The 26,755-nt window shown below is 44.9% G+C and overlaps 1 protein-coding gene across 1 annotated transcript in view; it reads right to left on the reverse strand.

The window, feature by feature from the left end:
* The window catches only part of LOC146190118 (uncharacterized), a 46,952-nt gene that overhangs the window by 16,839 nt on the left and 3,358 nt on the right, over positions 1–26,755 (reverse strand). The window contains exons 2-7 of the mRNA XM_084603383.1: positions 25,789–25,821; positions 24,815–24,841; positions 16,890–16,925; positions 14,262–14,291; positions 11,359–11,417; positions 2,150–2,212 (exon numbers count right to left, since the gene is read on the reverse strand). Coding sequence (XP_084459509.1) covers positions 2,150–2,212; positions 11,359–11,417; positions 14,262–14,291; positions 16,890–16,925; positions 24,815–24,841; positions 25,789–25,821 — 248 coding nt within the window. The remainder of the gene's footprint in view (positions 1–2,149; positions 2,213–11,358; positions 11,418–14,261; positions 14,292–16,889; positions 16,926–24,814; positions 24,842–25,788; positions 25,822–26,755) is intronic.

Here is a 26,755-nt window from a genome sequence, read left to right on the forward strand (position 1 = left end):
TGACACCAACACCAACGGATACGATCCGAAGTCGCTGTGGCGGTATGTAACGCTGCTTCGAAGTGCCTGGTTGCTTATTTGCAAGGCTGCCACTGTATCGGCGAGACGCGCGATCTATGCGCGGAGTTCGAGCACGTGGCTTGGGCAGGAGGTGATCTCCATTCACACATCTCCATTCGACGGAGGGGTGTGCAGCCGCCATGATCTTGTCGGCGATGGCGGCCATCTTACCGAGATCTTTTTCAACCACAGTAGCGAGTGCCACACGCTTGCTGCAGGAGAGGCGCTGCAGAACTATCTCACGAAGAAATGCGCTGTCCAGGCTTGTTGTTGCACTTCCTACCAGTTGTTGCATGTGCCGTAGCAGCTGTGTCAGTTTGCGGTTGCCATGGTCCACGTCAGTCCAGTTTTCGTAGCCGTTGGGGATCTGATCGCGTCAACCACCGAATTAGAGTGTCCTTCAGAGTTTGGTAGGCATGCTCCGGTGGTGGGATGAGAAACAGAACACGAAACTTTGTCACCGTCGTTGGTGGCAAATTGCTCACGACGTGGTGGTAGCGCCTGAGGTCAGCTGTGGTGCACCGGGGGGGGGGGGGGGGGGGGGGGGGGGGGGGGGGAGCTGCGCGTCCACTTGGATGACGCAAAGCTCGGGGTATGTGGGCCAAATAAGGGGCAGCTTTAGGTCGACTGCTGACACAGTAGGCATGTCCGTGCTGCTATGTGCTCCAGGTCCGGGTCACCATTGTTGGGACGCTAGCATAGGCCGAGAAGGAGTGGCCGAGAGAAGTGAAGCCCGAACCAAGACTGATGTTTATTTTCTTGCTAGCCGCTAGGCGCGTGCGTACTGCGTCGTCTTTTATATATATATATATATATATATATATATATATATATATATATATATATATATATATATATATATATATATATATATATATATATATATGCGCAACGGGAGCCGGAAGACGGGATTCATTACCGCTGTTGCATCAAACATAAATAAGAATATTATCATCACCCCAGCCTTAAAACATACACTGCAGGGTAAACGTCGCTCTTATATCCCTCCAATCACCCCAATCCTGTGCCACCAGTATCTATTTGATCTCTAATACTTTTGGCCCTCTTACGTTTGCCTTTCCTTTGAATTCAATGTTTTACTCGTACAGACCTTCGGTTATTTCTTCAGTATAATATACTTTCCCATATTCATTTTTCTTTCTTTTTTGTTTTTGACTAGAACATCAATAACTCGCCTTTGCTTTCTGAGCCATTTGGCACGCTTTCATTATCTTAATGTTACACCTGCCATCTTTCGTTCAATATCTATCTGTGTCGTCATCAAACTGAAGTTTAATCCTTTCTGCTTTCTTTCTTGTTTCCGGAACTGAACCTTTCGAACCGTGTTCCCATAGGGTGTAATTGAGTGAACCTCTGTGGTGAACTAGGTTGGGTACAGATACGAGCATTGTCAGTAGATCGGGTCTTCGGTAGACATGATGTTGATGACTAGTTCTGGGTAGAGTTTCAAAGGCGGACTATTCGTTTAAAAAGATTGTACAATGGCGTTGGGCGGGCCACATAGGTGAGAAATGTAGGTTTGCTGGTGCGATCGTTGGTGCTTGCCTCCGAAGGCTGTCGCTTGAAGTACATGCAGGGTGTAGCTGGATGGGTGGGCAGTGCAGTAAGCTTACACTTAGTTAAGGTGTATCACCGGTCTAGGTTGGATTTGAATGTCCGCGGCTCGCATATTTGAAATGCATTCTTATCGGTGTTCTTTGAAAGGTACGATCGCTATCTTTGTTGGGTCATGCATATTTAGAGAAAAGAGGACTTTACTAGTAACGCAGTATACGTTCATTTTGCGAAATGTAAACCTTTCTCTCGTAATTTGTTAACCTCTGATTTCTAATGTCTTTGCATACTGAAAGTTTTATGGAGCATCGTCCGCTTTTAGCCAGCTGTGTTAACGTACGCAATGAGGAAGGTGGGAATAGCAACAATGACGCCTAAAAAGAACCCCTCTAGGCATAACTCCTGAAAGTGTAGCAGAATATGCGGGTAATTGCTGTTCATTATAAACAAGCAAGGTTCATGAAATACTCTATAGACCTTGTGTTGCATGCAAGCTCTAGCCAAGCCGTGTTACCTGCACTCTTTCTGATGGCCGGCGTCGTTGGGAACGAAGGAATTCTTTACCGGCGTCTTCGTCCTGCAGGCCGCAATATTATCGAATTTCAATGTTTGACACATTTATTGAGACTGGAATTTTTTTAAATAGCTGCAAATGCCCACGAAAGTATTCACATCATTTGCATAGATTTTTTCAAAGCACTTAATGTGAGCTTTGAGTTACTTTGAGAGATCGCAAGGCGTTTTTTTGATCGAGAAATCTTGAAAAAGGAAGGGGCCGTCCTCGGCAGGGCGTGCGATTTTTTTTTAAGACAATTCTGCCATTCAAAGCCTAGAACGCAATAAATATCAAGTTAAAGTCAGATTCCTAACATACTGGAGTGGCGCAAATAGCAATGCGCCACCGGTGACCAGTAACTTTTATTCTGGACACGAAACTAACTTCCTTAAAACTAAGACATTGTATTTTAACTCAAAATTATTATAATGTGCAAATTTGTCGAGCGTTTCTTGGTTAATATATTGTCACGTCTCGATTGAACGCCAAGGAGGACCCAAAGATAGGACGGGTTTAATAAATCAACCTGGACGAGTCTTGCGCTCCAACTTCCTTCTCTTCCAGGCTCGCGCTTGTGGGGCCCAGTCATCATCTTTGGCGTCGTCTTCTATGCGGCATTTGCCCCCCTCCTCAGGAAGCATCGTCCCGATGAGCATAAAAGGGAGTAGGGGGTCAAGGTCAGTCCGAGTTGTACGGCTTCATGCGTACAACGTGGACGACGTCGGCTTGTTGCTGGCGTCGCTTCGAGGTCGACCCCCCGTCTGGCACCACCTCATAAGTGACGTCGGTTAAACGTCGCTGAACAACATATGGCCCGAAATATCGCCGCAATAGTTTTTCGGAGAGTCCACGGCGGCGAATAGGCGTCCAGACCCACACTTTGTCGCCAGGTTCGTACATGACATGTCGGCGTCTATGATTGTAGCGTCGTGCATCATGCTCTTGCTGATTCTTGATCCGCACACGTGCTAGTTGGCGGGCTTCCTCTGCACGCTGAGCGATTTCCTCGGCGTCCTGATCGAGATCGTCGGTGTCGGCATTCGGGAGCAGCATTGCATCCAGCATAGTTGTTACTGGTCGCCCGTGAAGGAGGCTGAATGGTGTCATACGAGTGGTGTCTTGGCGTGCCGTATTGTAGGCGAACGTGACGTAGGGAAGAATTTCGTCCCAATTCTTGTGGTTCACGTCAACGTACATGCAAAGCATGTCTGCAATGGTTTTATTGAGGCGTTCCGTCAACCCATTGGTTTGGGGGTGATAGGCTGTAGTTTTACGGTGACTGGTACCACTGAGGCGGAGAACGGTCTCCAAAAGTTCGGCCGTAAATGCAGTTCCTCGGTCAGTTATAATGAGCGCCGGAGCGCCATGCCTCAGGACAATGTTCTCCACGAAGAACCGAGCTGCTTCGGCGGCGGTACCCCTTGGCAGAGCCTTGGTCTCCGCGTAGCGGGTTAGATAATCGGTGGCGACAATTATCCATTTATTTCCGGCTGTCGACGTCGGAAATGGTCCCAGGAGGTCCATGCCGATTTGCTTAAAAGGTGTTGTTGGCACTTGAAGAGGATGGAGTAGGCCAGCTGGTTTTACAGGGGGTGACTTACGGCGCTGGCAGTCTATGCACGTACGTACATAGTGTTTCACTGTCGCAGGCAGTTTTGGCCAGTAGTATCCGTGCTGGACTCTAGCCAACGTGCGGGTGTAGCCTAGGTGACCGGCGGTTGGCTCGTCGTGACACGCTTGCAGAACTTCACTGCGGAGAACAGATGGGACGACGAGTAGATGACTGTTTCCCCCAGGGCGGAAGTTCTTCTTGTAAAGCACGTTGTTGCGAATAAAGAATGAAGAGATTACTCGGGTGAAAATCTTAGGCACAACGGTAGTTCGTTTTTCCAAGAAATCAATAAGAGGGAGCAATTCCTGGTCTTCTCGCTGCTGTTGGGAAAGCGTTGCGTCATCTATGACACCTAAAAATGCAGTGTCTTCATCGGTCATAGTGAAAGGTTCGACCGGCGCTCGCGAAAGGCAGTCAGCATCCGCGTGCTTTTTTCCAGATTTGTAAATAACTGCCATGTCGAATTCTTGTAATCGAAGGCTCCAACGCGCGAGTCTCCCTGAAGGGTCCTTTAGATTCGTCAGCCAACAGAGCGAGTGATGGTCGCTAACGACTTGAAAGGGGCGAGCGTACAAATAAGGGCGGAACTTCATAACCGCCCATACCACTGCAAGGCATTCTTTTTCGGTTGCCGAGTAGTTCGCTTCTGCTTTAGATAGGGTCCTGCTGGCGTAAGCAATTACTTTTTCCACACCACCCTGGCGCTGCACCAGCACAGCACCTAAGCCCACGTTGCTGGCATCCGTATGAAGCAGTGTAGGGGCGTCGTCATCAAAGTGCGCCAGGACAGGTGGTGTCTGTAAACGTCTCCGCAGCTCATTAAACGCTTGTTCCTGTTCTTCACCCCAGTGAAAGACAGCATTGTCACGCGTCAGCGAAGTTAATGGCCAGGCAATTCGTGAGAAACCAGCAATAAACCGGCGGTAATAGGCGCAAAGACCCAGGAAACGCCGCAATGTCTTTTTGTCCGTAGGTGTCGGGAACTTGGCGACTGCGGAGAGCTTTTCAGGATCAGGCCGGACACCTTCTTGGCTAACGACGTGACCCAAGAATTGCAGCTCCTCGTACCCGAAGTGGCACTTCTCGGGTTTTAGTGTGAGGCCCGCAGATCGTATGGCCTGAAATACAGCTAGCAGACGGCGTAGATGCTCTTCAAATGTGGCCGAAAACACAATCACGTCGTCAAGATACACCAGGCATGTTTGCCACTTAAGTCCCGAGAGCACAGTATCCATCAACCTCTGAAATGTTGCTGGTGCTGAGCATAAACCGAACGGAAGGACCTTAAACTCGTACAATCCATCGGGAGTGACGAATGCTGTCTTCTCCCGATCTCTCTCGTCTACTTCTATCTGCCAATATCCACTTTTCAAGTCCATTGATGAGAAGTAACGTGCATTTCGTAGGCGATCAAGGGAATCGTCGATGCGAGGAAGAGGGTACACGTCTTTTTTAGTTACTTGGTTGAGCTTGCGGTAATCTATGCAAAATCGTAAGCTGCCGTCCTTCTTTTTAACAAGTACCACGGGGGAAGCCCAGGGGCTCTGTGACGGCTGGATAACGTCGTCTCTAAGCATTTCGGCCACCTGGCGCTGAATGGCTGCACGTTCTTTCGGAGCTACACGGTAAGGATTTTGTCGAATCGGGCGAATCGAGTCATCCGTGATGATTCGATGTTTTGTCAAAGGCGTTTGGCCGATCCGCGAGTCGGAAGCAAAGCAGTCTCGAAATTGATCTACGAGATCCAAAAGACGGTCCCGTTCTGAAGAAGACAAATTTTTACTCACATCGACGATGGTTACGGGCGTCTTGCACATTGATCCTTCCTGTTGCAGTGAGAAGCAGTGCTGCGCCTTTGGGATGCTGTCGAAAAAGGCCACAGTTGTGCCTTTCGGAATTTGCTGACGCTCGTCGCTGAAGTTTGTCAGCAGCACTTCGGTCTGTCCATTGGTCAAGTTGACTAGCCCTCGAGCTATAGAAACACCTCGGTTTAGTACCAGGGCGACTGCCCTTTCGGCGATACCATCGCCGGTATGCGCCATGTCGCACTTCACTTCAACAAGAGAGCATGATCGCGGAAGTAATGTCACTGTCTCATTGGCGACGCGTAAGGGCATCAGTGGTACTTCCGCACAACCAAGGTCTTCATGATTGTTGGTGAAGGCAACGACGCTGTCACGAATGCTGATTACAGCCCCATGAAGACGCAGAAAGTCCATGCCCAAGATGAGATCTTTGCAACAGTCAGGGAGAATAACGAAGCTGCCAACAAACACCGCGTTTCCTATTCCTATCCGGGCAGTGCACTTCCCTGTCGGTGCCAGTAGCTGGCCCCCAGCACTTCTTATTACTGGCCCAGTCCATTCGGTTTTTACTTTGCGCAGCGTGTCAGCCAGTTTCTGGCTAATAATTGAAAAATCCGCCCCGGTATCTACCAGAGCATGTACCTCCAGCCCATCAATGGAAACGGCGAGGTCAGCGCTAACAACGTTATCTGGGTTGCTCGTCTCTTTCGGCATTTTCGGCGGAAGTGCGGCAAGGTCAGCGGTATCAGCTTCGTCGTCGGGGCTGCTCATCTGATGCGGCATTTTCGGTGGTAATGTAGGCGGCATTTTCGGCGGTAGTGCGGCAATGTCAATACTAACGGCAGCGTCAGAAGCACGGGCTGTCGGCTGTTGCGGCGGTGGTGAGGGTTTTGACACTTTTAGACTGTGTGCAACCTCCCCTCGTGAGGTTGCGGCTGTTAGTTTCCCCGGTGAGGGCTAGGGGACCGCCGTCCGCCAACGTCAGCATTGCCACGACGCATCGGCGGAGAATAACGCTGTGGCGATGGGGAGGAGCGGCGGCGGAAGCCCGGGGATTCGGTTTCCCTGCTGACCGGAAGGCCGTCGTCGGTTTGAGCAGTGTCAGCGTCGAAGCGGCGGCGAGCAGAAGCAGACGGAAAGGCCTGCCCCTCTTCGCGGTAACGGCAGTACCGATATACGTGGCCAGGTTGTCCGCAGTAGAAACAGAGTGGCCGGCTGTCATAACTGCGCCACCTGTCCGTTCGGCGTAGTTGAGAGCACCTGGAAGGCGCCCACTGAGGCCCCTGGAAGAATCGCGTCTCCTGACGGCTTGGTGCGCTCGGTGAGGCGTGGTCTGGAGGCGGGCGACGTAGGACCGCGGCGTAGCTCTCAGATTGCGGCTCGTGATAAGGTGCAGGAATGTTGGCCGGGTAGTTGACCGGTTGTGGAACGCGGTATGGTGGTTCGGAAATGACTGCCGCGTTGTCGACTGGATGAAACTCGTTGCACTGGGCAGACGGTGTTAGGGAGCACCGAATTTCATTCCTTACAGCCTGCACGAGGGCCTCTGACGACTGAGCTTTCGTAACCGAAATTCGCTGCAACTCCTCAAGGACAATTTCTCTAATCATGTCTCGAAGAGTGGTCTGATCTGTTGCAGTCAGCGCCGCCGCAGTCGTCGGGGCACAGCTGGCTGGTCGGTTGTACTGGCGGCACCGATCTTGGAGGGCTCGCTCTATAGCCGTAGCGTCCTTAATGAACTCACTCACGGTTTTAGGTGGGTTGCGTACTAAGCCGGCAAACACCTGTTCTTTGACACCGTGCATGAGGTGCCGTAACTTCTTTGGCTCACTCATATCAGGGTCGGCACGGCGAAAAAGGCGAGCCATGTCTTCCGCAAACATAGCCACGCTCTCATTCGGCTTCTGGACACGCACTTCAAGCAGGCGCAGCGCATTGTCGCGTCGATCAGTTCTCGCAAAGGTGTCTACAAGCTGGCGGCGGAAGTCGTTCCATGTGGATAAGCTGGCCTCGTGGTTTTCAAACCACGTTCTAGCATTATCCTGAAGGGCAAAATAAACATTGCAAAGCTTGTGATCTTCGCTCCACTGATTAATCTTGGCCACTCGCTCAAACTGGTCAAGCCAGTCCTCGACATCTTCAAACGCTTCCCCGCGAAAGCACTCCGGCACCTTGGTGTTCTGAAGAGTCACCGGCGTAGGGTTGGGATGTGCCATGGCTTTGGAGACCTGATGGACTTGGTCGTTTGAAGAGTAGCTTGGCAGATGGTTGTACTCCGGGGCTAGGCCTAGAAGGCGGCGGCTAGCGCGATGTACAGGCGTGTCGATGTCTGGGATTCGCTGTGGACTGCCGGAAGGAGTCTTATGCATACCCAGCACCTCCACCAGTGTCACGTCTCGATTGAACGCCAAGGAGGACCCAAAGATAGGACGGGTTTAATAAATCAACCTGGACGAGTCTTGCGCTCCAACTTCCTTCTCTTCCAGGCTCGCGCTTGTGGGGCCCAGTCATCATCTTTGGCGTCGTCTTCTATGCGGCAATATATTATAGAATCGTGTAAGAGACGAAAAATTTGCACCCATTGCCAAACAAGACATATAAACCCTGTTCCTCTCTCTACTTCCTATTTCGCGCACGTAGGCTCTAAGCCGCCCACGACAATTTCTTTCGCGAAAACAAATTCCGTAAAACCTTTGTTGTTGATTTTTCCTGTATTGTTTAGCATCTGAATGAAGCCCGCGTTTTAGGGAAACTGTATTTGTCAGATAATTTCGCCAGTGACAGCGATTTCCTATGCTTTCATTTGATGCATAGGAATGATTTTACATCATAAAACTCAATAAAAACTTAACTTTCTTTTTTTTATAGACTCTTCAGAGAAATTTCGTGCAATTCAGAATAGTTCTAACTGTTCTTGAAAACAATATAATCCAATTCGTCATTCTTGCTGCTCTGGTTAGGCGGACGGACGCTCGGGCAGACGAGAAAATTAGCGCAAAAATATTGGGACTCCCGTGCAGCACCTCCACGAACCCACTTATCCACCTTGAGCAGCGATTAAATGGGGATTCAGAAGCTAACTGGCAGAGTAGAAGTCGCGATGAAAGCTGCCATATTTAGTAAAATATTTTCTTTTTTTGTGAATATTTACCCCACATAACCATTGTGTGACAGAGTCAAATTACTTTTGTAGTTTCGGTTACCAACAGAGGAAGAGGAGGAGGAAGAAACTTTTATAAAACGCAATATAAAATGTCAAGAATGGCTTAGGCCACGATCACCAAAGCCTGCTGATCCTTCAGCGGGTCAAAGGGTAACCAAGCCCTCCGTGTTGGGGGAGAAGGGTGGGGAAAGTAAAAGTATTGAATCTCAGTAGGGCTGGAAAAGATGCAGTACTGTATGTTAAAATAGGGTTCAGAACAAATCGGGCATGGGGTAGAATGTCTGATGCAGGATGATGGGCAGGAGTAAACAGTGCATGTAGGTGTATGTGTCGAAGAATGCGTATTTGGGTGGTAGTGAGGGTAGAGGAAATGTACGAAGAGTTTCTCCAATGCTGTCAAAGTGAAGGCTGATTTCGTATTTTCTAGTGGAGGGTAGCATACCAGTTGGGTGGATAAGACCAGGGACTCCTAGTTACCCGGTGCTGACATTCGCTGGCGAGGCGATGCACTACCTCATTACCACGGATTCCAGTGTTACCTGGAATATATCTCAGTGTGACAGTCTGAGATCCTCGTCACGCTTCGAGCGCGGATACTTTCTCTTAATATATCATACCATTCTAGGTATGCCTTTCTCATTCCTCGATAGTTAAGAGCCTGCTTTTCATTCCTGAAAATTATTTACCTCTAATGATTTGCGTTCTTTTACCTGTCTTTTAAAGTAGCCCATTTCCCCGCTCCAGTGTCCCTCATGCTGTTTAGTTTACTGCTCGTTGTTCTAAGTTTTAGTCTGCACGTTCGATATTGGAATTGAAAAGGTTTAAATACCTCTCTTTTGATCAAATTTCCCAAGCAATATTTGAGCATTATTTTTCTCTGCTCCTAAAGTAATTCCATCCATTGTCTTCCATTTGTGCCTCATTAAGAGCTTCGACATGAGACCAGGAGCCATTATGTCAACACCTCTGCGCTGTATTTTTATGCGCAAATACGCTCAGCAATTAAGCGCATTCCACATCTGCATTCCGATTTTAGGCCTGATTTATAATTATTTTACAAACATCTTAAATACGTCAAGTAAATTGTAGCCCTAAAATGATATACCCTTCATTACTGCAGTCCTATCGTGATCATTTGGGCCACGTGTGGTTTGGGCATAGTAGTCTATTAACGTTTCTTTTTATATTCCGTGCTCTGCAATGCTTGTATTCTGTCACCCGGAGTATGAATGAACACCGTCATTTATATCGTAACTCTTATCATCTTCACGAATGTAAATGGGATGCCCTTATTTTAAAAGGCGTTTACAGGAGAGTGGTCGAACGACGTGACTTTTTTGGAGATAATGATAAACATGAAGGCGGGAATTTTGTACGCAGCCAAACAAAAACACAAGAATTTCCAATACAATCAAAAATAATTCTTTTGGTGGTCATGTGAAGGTTCTGTGCATCACCACGTTTGCATTTATGCACATCGCAAGAAAAATTAAAATTAGCGTGCAAGCGGTGTCTTCACCTCAATTATTCAATTATGAATTATTGTATTCTGTGATAACAATATATAATGCTTACAAGGCGCAAAGTCCGCCATGCTTACTTTTGTAGCCTTCAGTGGCAATTGGGTTTCCCCATGAAATTCTGAGATTTCGTTATGGGATTTACTTGGGGGCAAACGGCAATGTTTAATTTGGTTTGTCGGGTTTAACATTCCAAAGCAATATACTAAGACTATGAGAGGCGCTATAGTAGAGGGCTCTGAAAATTTCGACAACTTGGGGTTCTTTAACGTGCTCTGACATCGCATTGCAGACGAGCGCCTTGCTTTTCGCCTCCGTAGAAAAGCGGCCGAGATTCTATCCCGAAAACGGCAATGTGTAGTAAAACACTGGAACAGATTTATTTACGCTCCACAAAGCAGATGGTTTAAGATCCATGCTTCTTGTTTTGCATTTCAAGTATTCACAACGACCTTGAGCGACACTCGACAGAGTGCTATCTGTCGAAGCCAAGATAGCAAGTACGAACACCATTACTGTATTTAAGATCATGATGAAACACATTCAATAAATTCTCACTGAATCGCTACATATTCTGTTGATGGCAGCTTTGAATTAACGTTTTGTGCTAGCGCACACAATAAGTTCTTAGAAGCAGGCTTATCAATTTTTTTATAGCTAAAGTTAAAATGTTTGACAGTTTTATGCAGTGTACTATGAAGAATTTCACTTTTACAAATATAAACGCCATTTTTCGGGTCCCACTCGACACATTGTAGTGAAAATTCACTCCTGTTACTCAAACAAGTGCATAAGTAAGAGCCTGAAATGTGCATAAACCCAATAGGTTTTATGAAGTGTGAAATCTAGTATAAATATTCATTAGCTGCAATGCTCTGTCCAAGAGCAGCCTTCACGCTTTATTTGAAGCTACGAAAAGTGCTGACGCTAATGATGAAAGCTTAAAAACTCAAGGACCACTGCAACTAGCCGTTCGCACATCCTTTTCTCTACCCCGTCACGAATACACTACATCGTTCTCAATACGCTTTCTCCCAAAATGCATCCGTAGTGTCGAAGTGGGGTACCTTTGTGAACCATGATCCGATAACCTTGACTTCGCACCCATATTTGTCAGTCACTACAGCTGGAAAAAAGAGAAAACATTATGAGAACAAAATAGATACGCACTGCGGTAACCAGCCTTGCTTGATCCTTTACTTCTAATATAAAGTTTTCAATTTTTACACTCCCTCTGATTTCGTTTGAGCATCTTTCTCGCTTGTCCAGGGAAATAGTGGCTGCACGCTTGTACAAAAAAGAACTTTTGTTAACGTATTTCTCTTAGACGATCGATAGGTCGGAAAGTGTAAGGGGCACCGAGTATTGCGTTGTGCATTGCGATTTACATGTATGAGCATATAACTGCCTAGAAAAAGCCGCTGTCGCTGTATGCAGGGCACAAATATTAAACGTTTAGTCAGGTGAAGCGTAATATTAGTGCCTTCTTAGCTGAACTTGGTTATCGCCTGTCTTGTGTTCAACAGCTTCTCCTTCAACCATGAACAAATACATTAAAGAGATAGAACACTGCCCAAAATATGTCATCAGATTATGGTGGAGGTGAAAAGACCTTGCCTCATGTAGTACAGATAGAACACCACAATATCAAAGAAAAGAGGCTTTACCATTTTAATTTGCCATTGAAAATCACATAAAAACAACTGGGGGAGTCCTGTGTAAAGAAGAGGCATGCAGGCAGTGAAGAAGGAGACCAATAAAACAGCCAGGCATGTTAGCCGTGAGCGATTGAGGAGGCACATAACACAGGAGGATGTGTTCCAAAGGGTTACCTGCCACTGGCGGCCCCCAGCAAGGCGGAGGTAACGTACACAGCTTGTACAGCAGCGAGCGGCAGCTCACAACAGCATACAGTGAAGGTGGAGGCGAATGCTGGCACCGTAATCTGATAGAGTGGATCGATGCATCGAAATTCTGTTCTTCCGAAGTAATCTTGTGTATGCATTTGAGCCGATAGAAAAAACTACGTTGAACGCAAAGCGAGGACCTCTGCTTGCCTACCTACCCTAGAAGTGGGGTTCTATCTGGAAGCAGAGAGGCAAGCTTGAAAAAAATGCCACTGATGACTATACTTGGCAATTCGATATTTGTGCAAGCTCTCCCGGTATTATAATTCTTTATATAGCGAGCGTAAATTTTTCAGAGAAATGTTTTTATATATTTGTGCAGTTTGAGCATATTCTCTATGGTCTCCGATAAACGTCATTCAAATGGAATTCAATCCTTCCCCAGTTCTTGATAGTATTCTGCCCCGCTGTATAAGCAATCCATGTTATCTTCCAGCTTCTACGTACCACGGGCACCGTCGTGGTTTTTTGGTCCCAACGTCGACCGCTACTGCTCTCCTCGGCGCCTTTCACTTCAAATTCCCATTGCGCTCTTATTCCGCTGCCCAAGTCACTCTGCAGGCTTAGCAGCACCACTGTTCACAATACTGGCAATAAGCTGGCCACCTGAGGCACCCTGTCCAGGAATGCACTAAAACTTCTCGTTTCAGTGTAGGACGTGATGACGTTAATTGGCCCCTCAGGATATCCATTGAGACGTCGGTATTCCGCAGAATCCTGTATGCAGGTTGTGGCATACAGGATGTGGCACAACCTTGTATGCAGAATCCTGCATACAAGGTTGTGGCAGGCCGAGCAGAACTTACGTCCCAGGTTGACCAGTGCCAGCTGTCACAGAGCGGCGCCCAGGGCCACCGTAAAGTTGCTCACTAGTTAGGCAGATGCCGGTGGCGCTTAAGCCAGGAACTGGCACATAACAGCCGTGCTCTAAAACACCAGGTGAACTGCAAACGTGAATGGAGGGAAAACGCTTCTCTACGAGAAAACACCTTAAAATATAAACTATGCGATTAAGATCGGTTTAATCAAGAGCTAGAGCGGACGCTGGCAGAACTTGATCTGTTTGGGAGAGTCAGCGATCTCGAATTTGTGAAAACCAGTGAGTGAAATTATGAGTCAACGGTACTGGCGCTGGGAAATAACAGATCGCTATGAATCAACGGTACACAACTGCGTGGCTATAAGCAGCAGATGGCTATAAGCAGATGGGTATAATCAGCAATCAAAGCAGCAGTAGCATGGGTTCATTCACTGGTGCCATGTGGCGCAAGATCTGAAAGGACACGCCACAAAAATGGCAGGTAACGAAGGCAAAAGTCCTATACAAAAAGGACTGTGCAATGTTTACACTGCCGCTAGATGCCAGCAGCGGAAACGAAATTAAAATGTCTGATCATTTAAAGGTGTCAAGACCAAAGTGTTCTAGCTACCTTCTCTCGCCCTCCATCTCCAACCACGGCGAAGCCATACTGAGATACTCTCCTGACCAACTCCATCGTTACAGACCAGCGCTGGGTTATCATCGACGCCCTAAAGAGGATAGCCTTCCAAGGGCTGGCCTTTGCTCTGTAAGGACAGCCCCTGAACACTGCCTCGTGTCATGTATGGGAGGAGGTTTGCACCCTTTTACATTTTTTGGCAGTAAATATTTTCACCACCACCATCAGGCTAGAACGCAACAAGTATCCTCCATGTCCCAAGACAGGGGAGACATGGTTGTGGCCTCGCGATCCCTTACAAGATCGAAAAATAGACATGTACAAGACGAAAACGAGCCGCTTTTTTCAAGTAGCCCAGAGAAAGAAAGCATCTGGATTACTTGCAGATTACCAGCGCTTCGGGCAATTCTGTATATTGTAGAGCATTAGGTGCGCATTTATGAATCCTAAGAAACAAACAGATGCATATTATCAAACAATTTCTTACCTGAATGCATGGCACATTATATAATGTCGTTAGATATACGGTCCGTAGCTTTGGAGTAGTCTTTTGAGCGCCTGGTGCGAGTAATATGTTATTGTTTATTGAAAATATATACACATAGCATCCGTTCCGAAACTTACCGTAATGCTTAGGGTTGTCCGCAGGTGGTGCTACAAAGAATACACGCAGTATACAAAATCAGTATTTAAATTATAGTGACGAAACGCTATTTACAATTATTTGTGCGCAAATAAATTACCACTAGAATAGCACTGAGAGATGGGCATTCAATATGGAAAGCACCGCAGATTCTTTCGACTATTTGTCATTTATCTTACCTAAGTTTTATTGTAGACATCAACCGCATGACGTAGTTTGAACCCATTTCTGCCAGACTATTTTCCGCTCCTCTAAACCCCAATAGGTCCACTTTGTGCAGGCAGCCATGGTGCCGTCCAACATTTTCATTTTGAAGTACAATAAAGGATATGTTTTACACATAATTTACCATAAAAATCAGTACAAAACAAGTCGAATGCATCGTCCCGTATTGCCTTCTCTTGTCAAAGTTATTTCTCCGAAAAATGTTTTTCCATTCTCATAAATCAACTGAGCTAGAAACGTGTACTGGCCTGAAACTACTACATGTGTTATGTAGTAATTTGTTACGTGCAGCACTGCGTGTCATCACATGTTGACAACTAATCCCTATTTCTAGAAATATTCTCTCGTGATGGGCCTTTTATATGCGTGTCTGTCCTTTTGCTTTGTATTCTGCGCCACACCTTTTCTGTATAACGTTTCAGCGAGTGGCATAACGTTTGCATGAAATATTATGTAATGTAATGGCGGCTAGTTGGTTTTCCATCATCAGGTAGGCGCGCTAAACTTTAAAACAAGAACGATTCACGTAGCAGTCTTGTCTTGTTTTAGTGAACCGTCCTTGTGTTAAAGTTTCGCGCGCCTATCTGATGAAACTTTGTCATTGCCCCAAACTTTGCATTCTTGTAATCTTAAGAATACGTTGAAAGTTTAAGAACGCAAAACATTGGTTATCCACGCAGCTTTGGTAGTACGCCACAATCTGAAAATACATGCCTCTCTTCCAATGCGCAATAGCAAATCTGCAGCATACCTTTATTGACAACACGAATTTTATGTGCAGGTGAAGAAAATTTCAAAAGCACAGAGCAAGCGCACGCAATTCCATACTAATTCGGGGCAGTCATCCGAATGGAAAAAAACGATTACATCCTTCCTTTCTAAGCTCAAAATTCTAACATCATGAATGCGCCTCAAATAAAGGAATAACCCTTGTAAACGGCTTCTCCTGATTTGTGGTTCCTATTTTTTTTTTTTTAGTTTGACTTGCTTCATGAACTGTAAAGTTGCCTCTGCCATCAAGTTTTTTAGGTGTCAGAAACATACACTTCATTCACCTTGAACTTTTGGCACTAATGCGGCAAATTCAGCCGATGGTTTCATTTGGTGATATGTGTTTACGTGCTGCCATTATAAAACATGAATCAGTTATGTACATAGTTTATATGTAGAAAAGAAGTAAATTAAACACAGAATTTAGTGGTTAGTACTTTATTTCAGAACAAGCTACAATTTCATGGTTATTTTTTATTAAAATTTCTCTGTGTAGGTGCAGGTTTCATATTTCTCTTCTTTGGGATGATATAATGAATAAAAAAAAGAATGCCTGCAGGCTACGGGTAGGTATTAAATGCTACCAGATAGCAATCACCTGCAGTGATGTTCGCCTTGTCTACTACGGCACTTGTTCTGTATACAACTCTTGCAGAATGTGTATTTTAAGCGTGGCTGTAAGCTATCTGTTCCGATTCCAGTGCCCATTAACAGTGGCTGGCTGCACACACAGCAGAATACCAAGGAAACCGTTTCGAAAAAAAAAAGTCACGTTACTATGCAAAAAATTTGTAATCCTGCCGGTAACGGGAAGAAAAAAAATTATATACCCTCGTTACACTGCTAGTATGGAGGTGTACTTCTAGAGAAACACTTACTCTCTAATCAATATTTACCTTAGTTCCAAATTTTTATCAAGTACCAAATTTTTATCAATCTCTTTGGCCATTAAACCACACTGGTATCATTCGTATGTGATATTCACTCAGGTTCATTTCAATAGACCGCAGTTTGCGTTTTATTTAAAAGCAGCCTTGTCTTAAAGGGGCGCAGTTGTGTTCCGAGTGTATGTTTTGTACTCCACAAAGCAGCGAAATGATAACATTTAACAAAGTAAAGGCATACTAAAAGCGGCTTAGGCGCATTTTCAGAAATGCTGTGAAGAAAACTCCAGTCACCTAAAAAGACGTGAACTTTCTTTCGTAATATATTTATATAATTGAAAAACTAAGTTTCCGAAATAGATACAGCGTATTTTGGGTTTAAGTGGGAGCGTATACCTCAGGAAATATTTTGTCCTGGTATACTAATTTGGAAAGCTTGTCATGACCATCTTGCTGCGTTATGCTTCTTGCAGCAGCGTACACATTTGTCACAGCTCCCTCTGTCTAGACGTTTCTGTGCGTAGAACATTTAGTTGCATGATTTCGCAGGCACCAAAGTGTGTCCTTCGCAAGTCCGAACAGAAGCAAAATCTTGCTTAAAGTTGCCTCTTCGGACACATTCGCTGTTAAACAATACAAAGTTCTTTCTGCAGGCGAAATTTGTCATAAACAAAAATGCCGATAATGATCAATCTCTGCACTGCAGTATGTTATCAATTATAAACTTACCTGTGGTAGTTTCAGCCTCCCCGCATCCAGGTATAGCTGTCAAAAAGCGTACATCAATAATAAAAAATAGTTATGCACGTAAGATACCATTAGCCAGCATATTTAATTTGAAAAATCAATTACAGCTAAAACTGCACGTTGTGACAGGATACTTAGTAGATACTTGAAAGCACTTCGAAATTCTTTTGCAGCAAAATTGTATCAGACATGCTTGATCAAAGCATGCAATGACTCATTTCAGCTTTCAGTTCGCCGTTTCAGTCTTTGTGATGCAAAGTCCAGTTAGAAAGCTCACCTTTGATAATAGGAGCTGTTTATTGTCCGCCTGGTTGCGATATCGATCAGTTACATGCTCTGAGTAAGTTATTACATGACTACACTACCTTTTCTTCATACGTTGTTTTCATGGGGGATTTTAACGCACCTGGCATTGACTGGTCATCCATGGCAGCAAGCGGACATGAAGTGTCAGTTGAAAGGGAGCTACTGTCCTGCGGCTTCAGTCAAGTTGTTTCAAGAATGCGCTCAGCAAGTGGCAGTTCTAGACTTGATCTTTCTCACCTCATCTCTTAACAACGGTTATGAGTGCGATGTGATTGAAAGGGTATCCAATCACAAAGCCGTGTTAGATTCAGTTCTTTGTACCGTTCCAAATCCTCGTTTTGCCTACTGACTTTTTCCTGATTTTAACCACGCAGAGGATCTAGCATTTACAGGCACTCTAGGTGATTACTTTAGAGAGTTTGAGCAAATACGTTACAAAAGCAATATCAATACTTTGACAGCTTTCTTCGAACATTTTGTAGAAACATGCATCAATCGTTTCGTTCCTTTAAAAACAAAGAAAACTAAACTGCCACTCCCTGGATAACTTGAGACGTATTGTATTTATCACGCCGGATTGCTAGATTGCTAGACTACGATGGTCAAGGCGTTCTGGCAACCCCGTAGAGATCGGTCAGTTTTCTAGCGCCAGGAAGGAGCTTCGTGCTAAAATAAACGCTGCCAAAGATTTTTATTGCAAGGTTACTTTGCCTAAATTAATGAAGGCTTATCCCCACAAGTTCTGGAAGTCTGTTTTACCACCTAGGTCCACTTCGAATACACTGATCCTAAACAATGTTGCAGTTTTTGAATCGGTAACAAATAGTTCTGTTTTGAACCACTACTTCCATTCAGTGTTTAGAGAGACAAGTCAGTAATTCCAGATTTTGCTTTTGAATCATATTGATCCATCGGCGATGTGTCAGTATCCACTGAAGGTATGCTGAAAATGATATTAACTTCCTATGACAAGAAATTGTGCTGTCCTGACGACATTCCTGTTGCATTTATTGTTACTCACTTTTCTCCAGCCGGTACGTTACAGTTATATTTAGGAAATCGCTAACAACTGGTACCCTTCCTTCTTCGCAGAAACTAGCCATTGAACTGCCCCTATTGAATTCTGGTGATGTACAAATATTATCTAACTACAGGCCTATTTACTTAAGAGCACATTCATTAGGTACTTACGTCCGGGCGAGTTGGTTCATATTAGCAAAAAGAATAAACATGCGCAATAAGTAGAAGAACAAAGAGATGTGACGACAAGACAAGAGCGCCTGTCTGTCCTGTCCGTGACGTCTCATCGTTCTACCTATTGGGCAAGTTTATTTCTTTGACGCATTCATGTAAACTACTGGAGCGCGTTATCTTTAAACATATCGTAGAATTTATTGAGACTAATAACATACATAGTGTTTTCTAATATGGTTTACGTTGTGGCTTCAGTGCCGTACCTCCACCGACAGAATTTGTACATGACATCAGCAGTTCGCTCGATATTGGTGAGCAGGTTGGGGCTATATTTATAGACTTTGCAAAGGCTTTCGACACAGTTTCATACCTAACCTAACGATCAAGCTGTCCGCTATACTAAAGAACTCTTCCCAGGTTCACTGGATTTAAGACTTTTTTTCCCAGCACCCCCAGTACGTACAATTCAACTTTAGCAACTTATCATCAGTTCATGTCTAATTTGGGGTACCTAAAGGCTCAGTCCTAGGTCCTTTTCTGTTCATCTTGTGTATTAATGACCTACCAGTTAACCCTTCAGTAAAGTTACGCCTTCACGCAGACAACAGCGTTCCATATCGAACCATGAAATTCCTATCTGATCACATTAGCCTTAATTTATCCGCTACATTCTGCAACCGGTTCAACACATGGTAAATGAATATTAACTTTTCCAAGACTGCCTGTGCGTCATTTTTGCGACGTCTGTGCCTTTTCTTCTTCACATACCATATAATACGGTCAACTTACGTAGAGAGTATGAATACACTATGAATATGAATCTCTGTCAACTGCAAAACATTGATATCATCTGTAATAAGGGCCTTAAAAGACTAGGACACTTACACCACACTTTGCGCGCTGCTCCTCAAGAAACTAAGCTCCTGACACATAACCCGGCCTCTTATTCTTCTCATTCACGATACGATTGTGTTATTTGGAATCCGTGTAAACGGTGTGACGTCAACAAACTAGAATCTGTACAGAAAACAACTGCGCGTTTTTTTTTTTTTTGTTTTTTTTTTTTAGGAGATTTGACTTGGATATTTCCCAGTCTGCTTTTTTTCAACAACTAGATCTCAGTACACTTGCTGCACGTCGTTATCTTGAATGTCTTAAATTTGTGCATGTTTTAGTCAATTCTCCTCGCTTTTCTTCACTACATAATTATCTTACATTTTCCAAATCTTCATCTACAAGGAGCCATAATGTCCTGAACATTTCCCCATTTTTCGCGCGCGCTAACGTTTTTAAGTATAGTTTTTTTTCCTCATACCATTGAAGTTTAGAATCGTATACCAGGCAACGTTCGTTCATTATCCTTAGATAAATTGTTAAAAACCTGTTCTTAATGTTGTATATTTATTTCTGTGTTTTTTTGTTTTGTACTGAACTGCACTTCTGCAATAGCATCGCAAGGCTGCAGTATGTAAAAACGAATAAATAAAAATTGTTACCGCCTATTTGACGTGAACTTCATTATTAAAAGAAATAGATCATAGCTTCAAGGAGTGTTTCTCAGAGGCGCCTAAAGGAGACAATTGGGATAAGTCAGTAGCTAGAGGACATTATACCGTCATAACTAGTTTGAAATGAATGCAAAACAGTGAAATCAATACTCGCCAAATAAAGGCAAAGAAAAGCAGACCACTCCTCCCAAGACATGCGAGCTTGACCAGCAACCTTCCATGATCGCTTCTACATGATTGCTTAGTGTAACTGTTGCCTGTTTTTTTTTTAACTACGTTGATGCATCTGTCCAGAATATCTATATCTATATATATATATATATATATATATATATATATATATAACTTATGGCCCTCTTATTTCACATACATGCTCATCAGCATACAGCCGTAAGGTACCACCATATACGTGCCACCCGCCATAGATATAAAGCTCCGATTTAACCAAGACGATCAAAATCTCTTGCGTAGCTTTGGAGTAGCGTGTCTGACTTGAGGAACAAGAATCCCGCTGGTTCATTTGCCACCTCGGAAGAGGAGCCCGGTTTGGCAGCGGCTTCCATTTTACTCTGTGATGTGATCTAGCAGCATCACACAGACCGATCAGAGCTCGGTTATGCGATTTGCAAACACGGGCCAGAGGTACGATCGTAATTTTTTGCTCACAACGTCGCTGCCGGAGTTATTCTAGAACACAGTCTTTAACCCTGTTTCATTAAATTTAACTCTGTTGTTCCGGCAGCAAACTAAAGGATATATACAGACATAAACTGTGGTAATGGCACCGATATGCAGAGGTGCAGTTGATGTAAAGCATCCACTTCACGTACAAGAGTACAGTTGTTTCAATCCGAGTCCCTTGCGACTATGTGGCAGATAAAAAAAAAAGAATTGTGGTCAAGAAATCAAACCTTGCGTGCAGCCTGATCCTACTGGTCAGTGCCCCAACGTGCCTTTTTGTGCGATAGCCCGTGTCGTTTCGTGGGCTGCGGATATGTCCGCAGAAAGTGCTCGCAGGAAATGTCCCCATAAAATGATAGTTAAGAAAAAATCTGTCTTTGTCGGAAATTTAAACACTGAGCCTCTGATCGCCAACGGAGCGCGCATACCACTACTAGACGCAGGGCTCGTGAGAAAGCGATTGTAACTCGCTTTGTCTCGCGTAAGGATCATAGTAGCGATGACAATTACGATGAAGTTAGTGATAATGATGATGATAGTATTCAGCATAATGACGGCGAACTTAGTTGATAATAATGATAGTAGCGATAGTGATGATGCTGATGATGATAGTAGAGATGACAATGACGATACAGTTAGTTAATACAGTCCTGTAATGGTGACTTTAGCGATTTCCGTTCGTAAGGAGACTTAATCGCATTCCTTTATTCTTTCTAACCTACCCCATGAACGTCTCCGTATTTAGTAGCAGGTTGACCGTGCTGCTGCAGTATTCCGCCACGACCTACATGAGAAGACACCACCTCAAAGAAATCTATACCGCCGCCACTGCGGACAAATTGACCAAGCTAGGAGGCCGTCATACCCACGACTTAGCGAAGTGTGCCAAGAATTTCTTGCTCGGTACTGGTCCGTATTCAAAGAAACAACGGGCAACCATTTGGATTATACCATTGCCAAGTTTGGCTAGCCGCGCAGAACTATTTGGTGAGCTAATGAAGAATACTTCTGCTGATAACATTTGCTGTCTGATTAGCAAAAAAGAAAAATTACAAAGCATTATGGGAACCTCGAGAAAAAAAAGCATAATGACAGGTCTAAAAGTTGTTCCCCATCAGCCTAAAATATTTCTCACCGCCATCGGAAGGCGCAGACCTGTTTACGGTAGCCAGTTAAGTGTTGGTAACCGTCATATACATCTACTAAGGCACTTTGTGAATCAGATCGAGTGGCCAAGGTGGAATTGCAAGACGGATAGTGATGGAGCGGGGTACATATTGGAGGCACTCTCATATAGAGAGTGCCAGTGCACCATCTTGTCTCAAGAAGAAAATATCGCTTTCATACACACCCAAAAACCAGAAACGTAGAGGCTAAAAAAAGGGTTGAACTTAAACCCTGGAAAGAGCAGGGAACTATGTAAAATCAAGGTGTAATTTATGAACTTGGCACATAGCAGAAGACAAGATAAACGGAACACGAGCTGACACCATCCTAGCCTATACGAGAAATAAATATGATCTGACAATGTGAAGGCCTCAAGATATTAGACGGGACTTTAAGAGAAGGCTGTCATTCCAGAGGATCAGAGAACCTTCAGGGTGGGATCGGATTAGGTAGCCTGTACGTATAGAACAGCGCAAAGTGGTGCCGCACACGGCTAATTGGAGAAACACAGAAGACATGTTGTTCCTGCAGTAGGCCAGGTTAGGCTTATGAAAATAAATACTGCCGGCGATATTGAGTTCACTTGAGCCAGCACGTGAATCCGTATTTTGAGTTACAAAGCAACTACAACCGACCTTTAAGATAGTGTAAGTTTAAATGACATGATTTTCGTAGAAAACTAAGAATATATGCCATTTTTATGTTTTCAGGAACTAGGATTTCGCTTCATATGAGTATATATATATATGAGCTCGAACAAACTCCCATATACCCAATTCACAAGATATGTATAAAACGTTAGCTGCGCAGATGTATAGATTTGGGGACATCTCTAACCAATTTCATGGAACACTGGCGCTGCTAATATTCAACAAAGATTTCTCAATTATACAACAGAGCAAAGCAGTGTTTTTAAATAAGTGACATTCGAAACTCAGCAACAGCATTCTCTGCATGAACAAAAGCAAGCGCCAGACAGAGAAAAACCAAGCCACATGATAAAAATCTTTCATAGTTTCTATGCAGTCTTCTTTTTACATGCGACCACATCATCTATTTAGTTTCCTTCATGGCGTCAATAACTCTTGCTTTATTGTCAGCAATTTTTTCCTATTTAAAGAAACTGTAACACGCAATAAAATTCTGATCTGTTTCCCCTTCTGTGCGCGTTATACAAAATATGAAAATACGGAGAATAGGTCCATGTGACTTGGAAGCATGGTCGGCCTTGGAGGGAAGCGCAGGCCAGAAATGCGGTCCATGACGACGAAAAGGCGGCCACGTTGAAGAGCGAGGTGACACGCCGCCGTCAGCGATCTCGCTCCGCGTTTCCCGACCAGTTGCATGGTGGACTGCACTGGCGGGCGCAGTGCTAGAAAGTTCGGGGATACCAGCAGAGACGCGGACCGCTCGGCGAAGACGAACGGCAGCGAGGTTTTGAGGAGAAACCGTGCTGAGCATGAGGGGTCGTCCGAAGGGCATCGATAGAAGCGGCCAGCTGATCGATCCGGGCCTCTAACTGTGAAATGACGGAGGTCTCCGGTGGAGAGGATAGGGAAGCGACGGAAGGAGAAGTCTCGTCGTGGACTCGACCAACGAGCTGGGCGAGTCCACGGTCTAAAGGGTCTAAATGCACAAGAAATGCGGGAATGGAGACAGCTTCAAACCAACACTTACCCCAACCTACATCAATACAACATAATGTTCCCAGAACACTACACAGACATATGCCCTTGGTGCAATGACCAGCCCACCGCCCACCATGTCACATAGGGGTGCACAGGCCCCAAACCTCCACACATAAACATGCACCATTCGGAGGCGCAGTGGGAGGCCACTCTGCAATGCTCTGATCTAGAGACCCAGCGTAGGCTGGTAACTCAGGCAAGAACGGCATCCCAGGCCACTGGGGTCTTGAAATGAAGACTCCACTCACTGCCCCCCCCCTTTTTTTTTTTCTTCGTTTCTTTTTTTTTTCTTTTAGAAATAAAGTTTTCTCTCTCTCTCTCTCTCTCTCTCTCTCTCTCTCTCTCTCTCTCTCTCTCTCTCTCTGGGCGAGGCGGTCAAGGGTCAAGTCCCCCGCGGCAGCCAAGATGAGGCGGGTGGACTGCGGCAAGCGTTGAAGGAAGAGCTGCCTCAGTAGTGCGCCATTCGAGTCGGCGTTGCTTTCGCCCAGGAGCTGCCGCATGCTAGAGAGTAGCTGGTAGTGGCGGCAGTCTCCAAGCTCTTCGTAGGTGAGCAGCTGCTGGAGGCGCGCACTCTCGGACGCCGTGGTGCGGTCCAGAAGGCCCTGCTTTAGTCGCTGGTACGGAGATCGCCCAAGGTTCCAGCGATAATGTCCGCCACCTCTTGAGCCACTTCAGGAGGCAGGTTGGAAAGTAAATGACAAAACCGAGATGCCTATGTGGTGCAGATGGAAGATGGCTTCCACTTGGGCGAACCAGATCTGCGGACACTTGGGCCAGAATGTTGGTAGGCGGAGCTGGAGAGCTGCGACGTCCCGTTGGCGCAAGGTAGCGTCAGGCACAAGGTCGCCTGAGGGCGGTAGGTTGCTGGGGTCTGTCATTTCTTAGGCCGAAGTCACCACTGTTGCGAATTTGCAGGGTCGCAGCGGAGCACTAGAGCAAGACGACCAGCGTGGCAGGCTTCTCATTCTGAACAGCCCGTGCCGTGTTTGCGCTCTGAGCACGCGCGGTGCATCTTTATTTCCTCTAACACGGGCTGGTACCGCTGATCTCAGCGCCTCCGCCTTATAGCGTCGGCGGGCGCTATAATACGTTATATGCCCACTTTACATAAATAGGTTAGTAAGCGTGCTCAGTGCATTAGGGCAATATTTCAATATGCTTGTAATGTTCTTCCATATAATATTTCACTGAACAAACAAATTTAATTCTCTTTGTGAGTTATAGATACAACTAGCCTCCATACTCTTCTGAGCTTTGAGGCAATTCTGAAGGAATATTTATAAATGAACATTTCTAGGCCATATAATAGCTTACTTCTGGGTATTTGAAGTCTGCAAGAAACAAATAAGGAAACAACGCTTACCGGCGTTTGTAGGCATACTTCCGGGGACTACGTGGTGAAAGCCGAGAACAGGAGAGGGCAGAAAAAAATCAGGTCCGCTGATTTTACAATAAAACGAACATGAAACCTACGACTGTGGCATGAAATCAGCAGTTATATGTGAGCAATATTCAAATTCTGAATACCCGCTCCGATTCTCAATCCCTTCAAGCAAATTCTTCTTTCTTAAGATATCACTGTCCAAGGATATGTTAACACCCCCCTAATCTTTGAGAAACGTTATCACAGGTGTTCATTGCACGGTATCATCCCCTTTCGCTAACACCACCTTTAATTTTTAAAATTGTGCGATGGGATAGGAAAAAGACCCTTATTAAAAATATAGAAGCCAAATGAAACTAACTAAAGCAACATGTATTTAATAGCAAAGAATATCTGGGTCGTCAGTTACATTTATATCTTGTAGCGCCTCAATAGAGCCTAACACACAAACGGCTGCACATTATGTCTATTATTCCAGGGGAATATCAAATAGAGTACAAAGCGAATTACTATGCGCAACCAAAAATTGTAAATATGACACATTGTATGCTGCGCATAAGTATTCCCTGCAGTGAAATTGTAGGCATTATAAGCTATCTCAACTTTGCGAGAAATACAGGTATTTCTTTAGACATTGACACAGATTTCAATTACAAATTAGAAACGCATGCTAATGCTAATGGCGCCAAATAAAAGCTTTTATTATGATTTGGATATGCGTTTTCACGCACGCCTAAAAGGGCATAATGTAATGCTACCCGCTAAAGAGTAATTCGGGTGATACTCATTCGATGTAGCCAAAGCTACTCGCATTGTTTTTTTAATCCTTTTTCCATGTTTCAGCACGCGGAAAAACTCAAAGTATCCACAATAAACATGCTGAAGAGACTAAGCGGCACCACTACCCTTTTTTAATCTTCCCACTATTCCCCGTTTCGAAATAAAATTCTTACCGCTGTTGTTGCCTCCACTGGAAATTGCGTCGCCTGGAACAAGAAAATTGAATGGATACTCATAATCATGTACACTGTACCTCGGATGTATCAAATTGTTGCTCATTTTGAACTCTCAGAATATTCCCTTACAAATCCCAAGCAAACTTACAGCAGTATTGTTTACGCTTCTGGAACTGCCGTCCAGCGGATTTTGATATATCGCACTGCGCGTCATGCCGCAACAAGAATCGCTTCGCCTAACAACTCTCTGATGATCATGTTTCGCGCATGGAGTCAGTTGCGTGGCTTTTGGCACCTGCTGGCTGCGTTAACGCTGTAAATCGCGTGACTAGGTGACCGTTCTACTACATAGTGAGCTTCAGTCTCGAATTTTTTTTCGTTAATGCAAACGCAATGCTTAGTTCTTGAGTACAGAGCCGGTTATGAGAGCGTATACCACAAACTGACGCGTAAGAAAAAGTGGTGTCCCCGACAAGAATAAAACCAAAATTTGAACAGAAAAGCTTCCTTAGCTCAGACACTAGAGTTATATACTACAGCCGCAGCTGATCGCGCCTCATGTAAAATTGGAACACACTCTGGCGTCAACATAACTGCAGTGCAAAAAAGAGACGAGCACCAAGGAAGAAAAACACACGACACAGGCAATCGCTGCGCTCACAACTGATTTTAGTTCGCCAACGTATGGGAAATATAGACTCCGCAGCGGAGGCGAGCACAGGAAAGAAAGGAAGGAAAGGCACGTGCCACCGTGAGCATACAACATTTTCACACCGTGTGACACAAACAGGTGACCACAGGAAAAAAAAAAAAAAGAAGGAGCATGGTGCTAGAAGTGCTGCGCAAGCAAGACAAATTCAAAGGAGAGAGGACAAAAAAGGACGGAGATATGTTACTAAAGAAAGCATGGCGCAAAACGAATTTAAAATTACAATATTTGAAAAGGCTTGGATCGGGAACAAGG

The sequence above is a fragment of the Amblyomma maculatum genome, chromosome 5 (genome assembly GCF_055883805.1).
Source record: "Amblyomma maculatum isolate TAMU_Amacu chromosome 5, ASM5588380v1, whole genome shotgun sequence".
NCBI classification, from domain to species: domain Eukaryota; kingdom Metazoa; phylum Arthropoda; class Arachnida; order Ixodida; family Ixodidae; genus Amblyomma; species Amblyomma maculatum.